The 12,202-nt window shown below is 42.1% G+C and overlaps 1 protein-coding gene across 1 annotated transcript in view; it reads left to right on the top strand.

Moving 5' to 3' along the window:
* Positions 1 to 12,202, top strand: part of C3 (complement C3) — a 54,927-nt gene that overhangs the window by 30,687 nt on the left and 12,038 nt on the right. Inside the window, exons 18-23 of the mRNA XM_042450300.1 lie at positions 400 to 511; positions 1,959 to 2,044; positions 2,165 to 2,304; positions 3,344 to 3,556; positions 6,731 to 6,794; positions 11,535 to 11,621. Of these exons, the coding sequence (XP_042306234.1) occupies positions 400 to 511; positions 1,959 to 2,044; positions 2,165 to 2,304; positions 3,344 to 3,556; positions 6,731 to 6,794; positions 11,535 to 11,621 (702 nt within the window). The remainder of the gene's footprint in view (positions 1 to 399; positions 512 to 1,958; positions 2,045 to 2,164; positions 2,305 to 3,343; positions 3,557 to 6,730; positions 6,795 to 11,534; positions 11,622 to 12,202) is intronic.

Genomic DNA, 12,202 nt, shown 5'->3' on the forward strand with positions numbered 1-12,202 from the left:
AGCCCAGTTGGTGTCACAGTGTCCTCCTCTCCCCCTGTCTCCCTCCCCCTTGCTATTCCCAATGGCTGCTCAAAAACTAGTATGTTTGTGTTTTCATTAATTTGCATAATTGTGGTAAGAACAGGACTCATGTGATCATGTCCTTAGACTTCTGTTACAGTCCCTCCATATCAGTATTGGGGTGGCAGATAATACAAACACCACAGTGACCATAAGCATTAGCCACCAAAGCATGATGAGATGGCATCCAATTCCACCATCCACCAGGCCATCTCTTTATTCTTCCTTTGAACAAAAGAGTTTCAAAAAAGTCAAGCTCTGAATTTGTATTTCCTCCTCTTAAAGAGGAATCACAATACTAAAGATAATCGTTACCAAACCTGTCTTGTGTTTTCCTAGGTGATAATGAGGAATTGATAATGGATGAGGATGCTATTGTCTCCAGGTCTGAATTTGCAGAGAGCTGGTTGTGGGAAACCAAAGTGCTGACTGAACGTCCGAATGCTCAGGGGTATCCTGTCTGCTATATTTCTCTCTTTACAACAGCTTACAACAGCTTACTTTTCAGTTTGGAGATAGACTTGTCTTCTTAATTGTCTAATAGACTTCACAAAGGGTTGCAAAATCAGTTTTGAATGTAGATTAGTGAGAGTATTGCTTCAGAATTCTCCATCCTAAATCATCTAAGAAAAAGGAGAAAGTAGACAATCAAGCTGAAGGTTTTAAACTTCACTCCCATGTGTGTTCCAATGTTGGAATTGCCTACCCTTCCTTTTTGACTCCTCAACACAACTGGCAGCTAGAGGGAGGGATGGTGGGTTGGGATAATACCCTTTAGTTCCTGCCAGCTGGACTTGGCTAAGAACCAGCTGTGATTTGAGCAGTAGACTCTGGAAAAGATAAGTTTCTGTGTAAACGTGTTTTTTAAAACAAAAAACAACCTTCAGTTCAGTTTAACTGGCTTTTCTTGGTTAAAAAGCATGGGGCCTCTTCTGAACTGAATTCTAATATTGACTGCAGCTGGGTCCTATTGCAAGGATTTTGTCACCAAAATTGCCGGAGAATCCAGCTTGACTGCAGCCCGGGTCTCTGACATGCTTCAGCAGCCATTTTTTGAAGTCAGAAAGATCCCAGTTTCAAAATGAGGCTCCTGAAGCATGCCTGGCTGGGACTCAGGCTGCAGCTGGGCTGAAGTTGCCGGGCGGTTTTGGCGGCAAAATCCTTCCTATAGGACTTGGCTGCAGTTCAAAATAGACTTCAATTTGGAAGAGATAAGCTGGGTTACTTAAGCGGTGCGATAAAGTCCATGGTCCCACTTAAAAGTTGCTGAACTCTAGACACAATAAATTAGACAGATAAAGGTCTTTCTTTACTAATACTGGAACTGGATGCCCTGGTGGTGCAGGGGTTAAATGCTGGTACTGCAGCCACAAAGCTGTGAGATTGATCCCATGGCTCCAAGGTCAACTCAGCTTTCCATACATCCATAGGTTGGTAAAATGAGTACCCAGCTTGTTGGGGGCAATTGGCTTTCAGATTGTAAACCGCTTAGACAGTGGTGAGTTCAATATGAAGCGGTATAGAAATGTAAATGCTATTGCTGGATGTTCTGCTCTGGGTATAGCTACTTATGGAAACAGCATACAGTACTACAAATACAATGCTCCCATATGAATCCTTTTTGATTTTTAGAATGCCTAGGAAAGTTTATTCATGTTCTGATTCGTGTTCAGTGTGTCCCCCACTGCCATTACTGGTTAACACTGGCAGGAATGAGAGGAAACAAAATTGTCACATAAGAACATAGGCTAGTTGTCCTGGAAGTTAGGAAGAATTAAGGAAGAATTATATGCCCAACAGTAGCTGCATATACATTAGCACATCTGCTTCCCACATTAGTTTGTGTAACCTAACAGCTGCCCCCAGGTATGACATGGCACCTTTTTTCTTGCACTTAGGATCTCATCCAAGACAGTGTCTTTTTACCTGAAGGATTCTATTACAACCTGGGAGGTGTTGGCTGTGAGCATTTCAGAAACAAAAGGTAAAGCATCCTACATGGTCAGTAGAGTGGACAACTCCTTAATAATGCTTGCAAGGAGATTTGGTGCATGACTGTTTTTGATTCTCAACCTACTTTCTTCCCTATTGATCTTCCTTACAGGGATCTGTGTGGCTGACCCTTATGAAATAACAGTCATGAAGGAGTTCTTCATTGACCTCAGGGTGCCTTACTCAGTAGTGAGGAATGAGCAGGTGGAGATTCGGGCTGTTCTCTACAACTATGGAACAGAGAATATCAGGGTAGGCTTTGAGATTTGGACAGGAGTTTGTGCAATTGGCCCTCCATATCCGCGACTTTGACTTTTGCAGATTTGCTTATTTGCAGTTTTGATTAATATGCTTTCTCTAGGAATCTCTTGGTCCTCCAGCACAACTCTGTCAGAAGTTAACCATAGAGTTGTGCTAGAGAACCTAGAAGTTCTTGAGAAAACACTTCTCAGGGCATTTGTAGGTCCTCCAGTATACTATGATCAACTTCTGTCAGATGTAGAGTTGCACTGGAGGACCTGGAGATTCCTAGAGAGGTGTTCTCTTAGGTAAAAAGAACAGTGTTTTTTATTTGCAGTTTTTCTCCATTCATAGGGTCTTTCCCCATAACCTCAGCAAATATGGAGGGACCACCACACTGATTACAGCAAACAGCAAGCCGGGAGAGGGGAGCAAGTAGAAATAAAGAGACAACACACATGTCTTGTTGGGAATAAAAGACCACAACTTTATTGGCTACAGTCCTATTGCAATGTTTTGGCTCTGCATAGGGACTGGAACCCATGAATGGTTGACCCATTTTCCAAAAAATACTCCACCAATCTGCCTACTTGGTAAACAACGGGAATGGCAAAGATAACAATCCCCACTGCAGTGTGAACTGCCTGGTGGTACCTTCTCTAGCCACTTGGAAGTGAAGCCAACCTGCAGTGTCCTCCAAGCAGGGTCAATGCCTCTAATCTAGGTCTTTTCCTTAAAGGAACTTCCCCACCTTCCAATTGGAACAGGTAAGCCAACCCACACCCCGAAATTGGATACAGCCTGATACATCCCAGAGAGGCTGGTTACTGACTGTAACAAGCTTCTCTGCCAAATGTCATCGTCCAGTTATAACCAGTCTTTCTATAACCTCTGATATATACAGAACAGAAATTAGATAGCTACTTGAAGGAGAAAGCAAAGGAGTTGTGAAGCTTGTTCCATGGGAAGAAACTGCCCTCTTCTCTGTTCAGAATTTTTTACATTGCCAAGACAGCTTTTAAAGATCACTTTCTTCTCTCTTTGTGGTCAGGTGCGAGTGGAGCTGATTCACAACCCAGCCTTCTGCAGCGCTTCCACAGCCAAGCAACGCTACCGACAGGATATCATTATTAAAAGCCAGTCCTCCACTGCAGTGCCATTTGTACTGGTCCCACTGCAACTGGGAATCCATGACATTGAGGTCAAAGCAGCTGTTTGGCAAGTGATGGTATCAGATGGTGTAAAGAAGAAACTGAGGGTTGTGGTAGGTATCAACCTAGGCCCTCTAATAAAATCTGCAGAAAGAGAGACTACAGCCAGAACATTCTTGTCATAGCGCACCTTGACTCGGTCTTCCTCCACCACAATGGACAGTTTAGACAGGAAGCTTAGGCCTGAAGGATTAGCTTAGCTGTTATCAAACAGAAATCTAGCATGTATCATCAACAGCACAGAACACTCTCCAGGCTGGGCGGATCTTGTCCTATTTGGCCTTTTAGTTCTTACCCACTGGAATTTAAACAATAGCAAAAATACCTTACACTGAGTGAAATTCATAGACATTGCCATGTTAGTCTGGAACATCAGTATGCAAAGGGATCTTGTAGCACCTTTGAGACTAACTGAGCAAAAGAAGTTGTAGCATGAACTTTTGTAGATTTAAGACATTACTGCATGAGCCCCACTCTCATTGCAATTGTCATTTATTTTTATTTCCCTCCACGTTTTCCACACAGTTCTGGAGTTCTGCTACTATGAGTTAGATTTTCTAAAGAAAGAAAGGAAGAAAGAAAGAAAGAAAGAAAATAATAATAATAATAATAATAATAATAATAATAATAATAATAATGGGAATCAGGTTGCATAGGAATAGTAAGGGAGGAGGGACAGGAGACACTGACATTATATGACTGCCAATATCGCAACTGCTCCAGCAGTGACATGTCATACCTGGGGACTAGCGTGATTGCAAGGTCATTGACAGGTTCCTCCGTCAATGAAAAGGAATGCAGCAGTTATGGGTCAGAGGCGTCGTTGTGTGATAAGAATTGCCAAAGCTGCTTTTTTCCTGATCTAATTGTGATTTACAAATCATGTGTAGTAACCTTTTTAGTCTACTGCCTTAGATGTATCTGAGGAAGTAGACTGAGTCTATGAAACGTTATTTTACATCTTTTTTCACTCAGTCTCAATGGGGCTACAAAATCCCTTTGCATTCAGTAAATTTTTGAAGGCCTGTGAGAATTTAAATACATTGAGGTTTATAGTCAGGGGACCCTTTTCATTCTTTCTGATTATATCATTATAATTCCACTCTAACTGCCATGGTTACATCCTGTGTAATTCTGAACTTTGTTATTTGGGAAGACACTAGAACTGACTAGTAGAGAATTCAAAATCCCTCATGAAAGTACAAACAATAGGATTCCATAGAATAGAGCCATGACAGTCAAAGTGGAATCCTAGTGCTATGACTGTGTGGTATGAAGGAGTACAGGTTTAAGGATTAGGTATAGCATACATTTCTTGTCTTTCCTGGCTCCAGTGAGAATTTCAACATGTCTCCGGGCCTGATGGGGATATATTACCATTACAACTCTGAAGAGCAATATAGCACCTTCTAAACTGGGGAAACATTAGCTAAAACCCTATAACCCAACCTATGAACTGTTGCACTAAGCTAATCACAATTTTCTAGTGCCTCCAGTTGTTCATTTAACTACATATGGGCACACTTGCATTTTACTTTTCCTCTGAAGAAGGTAGGCAGTAATCTAATGATAAAAATTGAAAGCTTGGTGGATGGTGCCCAGTTAACACTACCCACTTGCAGAATCGCTTCCATGTGAGGAGGTGGTTGCCTCACATGGCTGCAGCTCCCTGTGTGCCTTTGTACTCTCTTGCAGAAGTGAAAGCCTACTCACTTGAACTTCACCTAATGTACAAATTCAAAATGTACAAAATTCACTTTTATGGCTTCTGGCTTGGCTCTTCTGATTGTTGGACTGGATCAGGATGATGGCAGTTATAGTACAACATGTACAGAAGTTAGAGAGTGCTAAAATAAAGAAATAGGACCTGACAGTAGTAGTGTGTTGTACATTCATGTTATTGAGTGATGACTGCAAACTTTGTGTTTTCCTAAAGTCTATGTATGGCCAAAATCCAGTTGGTATTCCTAGCTAGAGCAGACCTACTGAATTCTGGGAATTTATGCAAATGTTCCATTATCATATTTGCATTGATTCAGCAGGCCTCCTCTTGCTGAGACTAGCAATTGGATGTAAGCCTGAGTAATTAACAGTGACTAGAATACAAAGATAGAGCTGTTGTTAGTCTGTAGAATCGGTATGTAGAGAGATCTTGTAGCACCTTTGAGACTGAAAGAAAAAAAGTTGGCAGCATGAACTTAAGTCTACAAAAGCTCATGCTGCCAACTTCTTTCTTTCAATTAGTCTCAAATGTGCTATAAGATTTCTGTAATAATTGGAATGAGTGTAAAGTGGGATTATGTACAAAACCTGATAAGAGACCACCCTGCTTATAAGTAAATAATGCTAACTAATAATGCTTGCTTTAGATTTTCTCTCTCTGTGTGTGCAAGTGTGTGTGTATATATGTGTGTGTGTTGTGGGGAGCACTGCAAAATGTCTCAGGACAATGATGGTGAATGTTTTAGGGGAAGAAGGACAGGTGCATGCCATGCAGGAGGCAGTTGAAGGCCTGGGAAGAGGATGAATGGGCACTCACCTATTCCTCCTCCCTTGCACCTCCCGGGCCTTCACCTGCCTCTCCAGATGATGATTAGGAAGAGGAGAAAAAGGTGTGCGCCTGTTCCTCCTTCTCCTCCCCACCCTCTGTGTGGCAGTAAAAATGGCTTTGCATCCCATCTCTGGCATGCTTGCCATAGGATCGCCACCATGATCTTAGGACAAGCATAAGTAACACCGCAAGGAATTAAAGGAGTTTTGCCTTCTCTTTGGTGAGTTCTGTCAGTTTGCTAGGGCATCTGTTAACACAATGTTAACATTGTTATAATAGCAGGGCTGGGCACAATGAGCTCCCCATCCCCATCCCTGCTCAGTACGTAAGTCTCTACATGGGCTGAGCGAATTGTTGGGTGAGCAGAAATTTTGGAAACATCCAGCAGCGATGATGACTAAGACCCATTTAAGGGTAGATAGGACCTATCTTTAGCTCAGCAGCCACCGATACTTAGGTGGGATGATTTACCTACTTGGAGTCTCTGGGTCTGACCTGAATCTTTTTGCACAATATGTTTTGGTACATTACTGATCTATGCTGCATTTGTACCAGAAACTAGGTGGCTGTTAGTGTTTTCAAGTTGTCATTTTGAGTTCTTCTTTGCTGCCATGATAGACTAATTTTATTTCTGCTTAGACTTTTGAAGTGATCTTTGTACTTTCTTCCTTATCAGCCTGAAGGAATGCAGAGAATACTTACTAATATCATTCAATTGGAACCCGATATAAAAGGAAAAAGTGAGTGGAAACCATTCTTCATCAGTGTATGCTTTAAAAGCTCCTTGAGTCCTGTAAAGACTTCTTTATTGCTTAACCCTTTCTTCCATTTTGTTTCCTGCGAAAGCAGATCTCAGTGCGTCTAGATAAAATACTAATGGGAATTCTTTCTGCTCAGGGAGATGGCTGTGTGCACTAAGGGCTTGTCTAGATGATCAAATAATCCTGGTAGAATGTGGGTGGAATCTGTCTTGTTCACATGTAAATTGAACATACATGTCTTACTATGGGGGGGGGGGGCTGCCAAAAAAAACCCATAACAACTGGAATATACGATCCTATCCTCCCATCCCCTGTTGTATCCTGAAGGATTCACATTGTTGGTTGTGTGCACAATTTATGCAGGTCCCAGGATAAACTGAGATAAAATTGTGTATGTATTGAATGTGTTTAAAATATATCCATACCATAAACTCAATCTTTATTCACAGTGTTGACACGTGAGGGCAACAGAGCTCACAGAGATATGCACAGATGTGGTTCCATTTAAAAAATAGTGTAAGCAACAAATCAGGAATGTGTAACTGAGATTAAAATAGAACAAAATCTTTATCATAGAACAAAATCTTTGTCATAAACCACCACAGATAAAAAAGGGATACAGAATAAAAGAAGATAAAAACACAGATTAGAACAGTATTTAAAAATCCTTTCTGATTGCACAGCATTGGTATAGAAAGACAAGACTGGTACTAATCTACTGTGGAGGTCATTGCCTGGCAAATTTTAACTGCAGCTGCACAGAATCTGGCAAAATTATATGTTGTATCAGGGTTGGTGTCTGAAAGCAACAGAGAAATGTCAAATTGACTGGTGTATCATTGATATTTATGTAAGGAGATGAAATAAGGCTAAGGTGGATGTCCCTATAGTATGAGCATTTAGAGTAATACATTCATCCCTCCATATTTGTGGATTTGATTATTCACGGATTTTATTAATATAATAATAATAATAATAATAATAATAATAATAATAATAATAATATGATTTATTTATATGTTCTCTCTAGGAATATCTAGGTCCTCCAGTACAACTCTTTGGTCAACTTTAACCAAAAGTCACAGTGAAGGACCTAGAGACCTAAAAAGAATACTCTACTAGGCATTTGTAGCTCCTCCAGTGCAGTTCCATGGTCAGTGTCTGTCAGATGTTGACCACAGAGTTGCACTGGAGGACCTAGAGATACCTGGAGAGGTGTCCTCTCAGGTAAAAACATGGTGTTTTTGTTACTTGCGGTTTTTCCATATTCATGGGGTCTTATGCCCCTAACCCTAGTAACTATGGAGGGACAAGTGTATATTCTCTCTAGGAACATAGTCTGTAGGAGAAGGAGGTCTTCTTATATTGGTCTTCAACAACGCTGAGGGGAGGGCATGGCATCGTGCCAAAGTAAAGGCTCTCCAGTGGTTAGATACTCTGAGGTTTGCTAACTATTCCATAGGTGATGCAAAATATCTATTGGAGCCATTAGCAATAAAAGTTGGAGCGGTATCTAGAGCCAGTTGTCACTCTACATCTACCACCCGTTGTCTGATAATTGTTTTAGCCTTATTGTATCCCTTCCTGAGCAGAAGATCTGGAGAGAAGCCCAGTGATGAAAGTTTAGTCACCATCTGTTTCCACAGACTGTTTCCATAGACTGGAAATAATCATGAAGTTGTGGAGTACAAGGCATTGATCTATGGTGGATCAGCCTTCCCAAAAGCTAGCTTGTTCCTCTGCAAGTATATTTTCTTGTTCCATCTGGGTCTGGAGTTACCACTGTGTGTATCTCACATAACATTTGCTGTTCAGATTGGGGAGACTAATTGGTCTGTAGTTGTCAGATCATTCTTCCTTCCTTTTTAAAATATGGGACAATGATTGCAATCATTGGGCACTTGGCTGCAGTTGTCAATACAGGTGAAAGGTGAGGCCAGAACAGGGTCCCAGAATTCCATATTGTTTTTAATGGCTTTTGAAAGTATCAAGTCTTCCCTTGGAGCCTTCTTCATTCTCAGTTGAGCTACAAGGTTCTTGATCAGTCACCAGTGCCCACTTTGGGAGATTCTCTCTATTTTGGTTTGGACATCCACTTTCAACATAGATGTCCTTATAAAGTGCTTGAAAGTGATCCTCCCCGATCCCTGGGGAGATGTGACAGTGTGACTGAGATTATTCGCATAGTCGTGTTGCAAAACAAAATGTATAGAAAACCACCTCAAAGGCATATAAATATAGGAAGAAGATTGCAGATTGAGTCCCTGGCTGCGCTAGTTAAAAGGACAAGGTAGCAAGTAATGAAAAAAGGCCTCTGTGTGACACTGGAGAACTGCTAGCAGGCAGAATACTGGATTAGACAAAGCGTCTGGTTTCCTGTGTTTCTAAGGTACCAATGAAAACTAAACTTTAAAACTCAGGAGCCCTATTCTGTAGTATTTCAGTTTTTTACCTTGCCCATTTTATGGCTGTTCTGCTCAGCATGTTTTCTATGTCAGAAAGAAAAATAGGCAGTATTGAGGACTGCAGAGAAGCAAGAATTCTCACAGTAAATAATAATATAATAATAAATTTTTATTTGTATACCGCCCTTCTGAAAATCAGGGCGGTGAACAGCATCTAATAACAATACATACATATACATTAAAACAATTCAATAAAAACAATAAAATTAACATGCCGGCCTACAGTGCTGACGAGGGGGGGGAGAGTTGCTGGTCAGGGGTAGGCTTGTTCGAATAGATGGGTTTTTAGCCCCTTCCTAAATTGGGCTAGGGAGGTGGCTGAGCGGAGCTCGAAGGGCAGCACATTCCAGAGGTTTGGGGCTAAGATGGAGAAAGCCCTCCTAGAGGTGGAATTATATTTCACCTCTGGAACTCTTAGCAGTAGCTGCCCTGAAGATCGAAGTGCGCGGGGCGGATTGTACGGAGAGAGGCGGTCCTCCAGGTACCCTGGGCCCAAGCCATTTAGGGCTTTATAGGTGATTACCAACACCTTGTATTGCGCCCGGAAGCGAATAGGCAGCCAATGTAAGTCTTTAAGGACAGGTGTTATATGACTGGCCCTGGCAGTGCCAGTGACCAGACGGGCTGCCATATTCTGCACAAGTTGCAGCTTCCGAGTATGGTACAAGCGTTGCCCCATGTAGAGTGCATTGCAGAAATCCAACCTAGAGGTTACCAGGGCGTGTACAACAGTTTCAAGGTCTCCCCGGTCGAGGTAGGGACACAGTTGGCATATCAGCCGAAGCTGATAACAGGTGCTCCTGACCGTCGCATCCACCTGAGATGTAAGGTGGAGCGACGAGTCCAGGAGCACCCCCAAGCTGCGTACAGAGTCCTTCACGGAAAGCGTGATTCCGTTCAGGACAGGTGGAACCACCGCCAGCCCCGGACCGGGGGAACCTATCACCAGTACTTCCGTCTTCTCTGGATTCAGGCTGAGTCTGTTGTCCCTCATCCAGCCCATTACCGACTCCAGACAGGCCACGAGAGGAGAGACGCCAATCCCGGTCACTGCATCAGTCGGAGACATAGAGAAGACTATTTGGGTGTCATCAGCGTACTGATAACACCGCGCCCCATGTCTCCGGATGATCTCTCCCAGCGGTTTCATGTAAATGTTGAAAAGCATGGGAGACAGAATGGCTCCTTGAGGGATCCCAGATGTAAGGGCCCTCTCATCGGAGCGCATGTCTCCCAGCTGCACCATCTGGGACCTCCCGGAGAGGTAGGACCGGAACCACTGGAGCGCAGTGCCCCCGATTCCCACCTCCGCCAGGTGCCCCAGAAGGATACCATGGTCTATGGTATCGAAAGCCACTGAGATGTCCAAGAGCACTAACAGGGACACGCTTCCCCTGTCCATGCCCAGACGGAGATCATCGACCAAGGCGATATTGATGGTTGGTGTCAGTGGCATCACTAGGAGGGTGCAGACTGCATCAGATGACATTCCAGAAGAAGAGTGACACCCAGCCAAGTGACACCCCCCACTACAAAGTACATGTACTGTACACACACCATTACATGTAAAATTATGCATACTTTAAGATCAACTATCTGAGTACATATGTTCACATATAGACCTGAATCTTATTGAGAGCTTTAGCTCCAACAGACCTATTAAATCAGTAAGATTTACCTATATGTTGACTCATTATTCAACAATTGTTTCAATGGGTCTACTCTGGTTGCAACTATCAACATAATTCAGGCTACTGCTACTCTTGTTTTGGAGTACAGATCTGTGTGGAACATCTTTTTAATCCCACTTGCAGCTGTAGATAAAGGCAGTAGAACTCGCTGAAATGGATAAGTAGACAGTTTTGCTGAGAGAGAAATCATTGATCATTTTTTTAAAAGACTGGGAAATGTCTTTTAATATATCAGTTTTAGGTTTTGTTAAATGAATTAAGATTGTTTATCTAGAAGAAGCAAAAGCTATACAAATTGATTAGAGGAAATATAGAACATAGGAGGTTGTAGCCACCATTTGGGGAGAAGTCATTAGGGTTTATGTTTAGTTGTTAGATTTGTTGTTATGTTTTGAAATGGTGTGGTTTGTTTGTTTTTGTAATACTCGTGTAGTTTTAGATTTATATATAAAACTTGTTTGTGTTGTGCAATATCAAAGAAGTGCTAAGTGGGTTGAATGTGGAAGTAACTTATATTTCTTTGTCATTTTCCTCCTTTACTTATTTTTCTCTCTCTCTTCCAGATGGCATCCAAGAAGAGCTGGTGAAAGCTAATCCTTTAGAGGATATTGTTCCTGGGACTGAAACTGAGACCAAAATTATTATCCAAGGCAAGAGCTTGATTTAAAATACAGAACTCTAGGACAATAGAGGTGAACAGAGTCCAAACCCCTCCCAGCAAAAACCCACTATTGCAACCGAATCACTCTCAGAATCCATCCAGTGCACTTCCCTCTATGTAGCAGGATTTATCTCAATGAATATAAGGTTCAGCAAAACTATTCCTACCAGTAGCATTTGGTGGCTTCTGTGCAGTGGTTGATGATTCTGTTCTGGGTATTAAAGTTTTTCTGAACTTTAAAGGAGTGATCCAAGGTGCTAAACCTATGCTCAGCTGAAGCCCAAAGCAGATTCTCCATCTTGATTATACAGTATAGAAGTCCCAAGCCACTACTGATTCCTATAGGCACAATGGCCCCATCTTGTATAAGACTAATAAGAGAAATTGCTCTTACATTAGTCCTTAAAGCTAGTTATACCAGCTTTTGGTGTCCTCTGAGTGATTTTGGAGATTATTGCATTACTTTTCCTCTGATCTGGGCAGAGTCTGGGTCCAGGCTGGGACCATGTGTTATCGCACAGCTCCATGCCCAGATTGGAGGCATTTTGTACCCCATCAGGACTTCTCCCA

Source organism: Sceloporus undulatus, chromosome 2 (genome assembly GCF_019175285.1).
Source record: "Sceloporus undulatus isolate JIND9_A2432 ecotype Alabama chromosome 2, SceUnd_v1.1, whole genome shotgun sequence".
Taxonomy (NCBI): Eukaryota; Metazoa; Chordata; class Lepidosauria; order Squamata; family Phrynosomatidae; genus Sceloporus; species Sceloporus undulatus.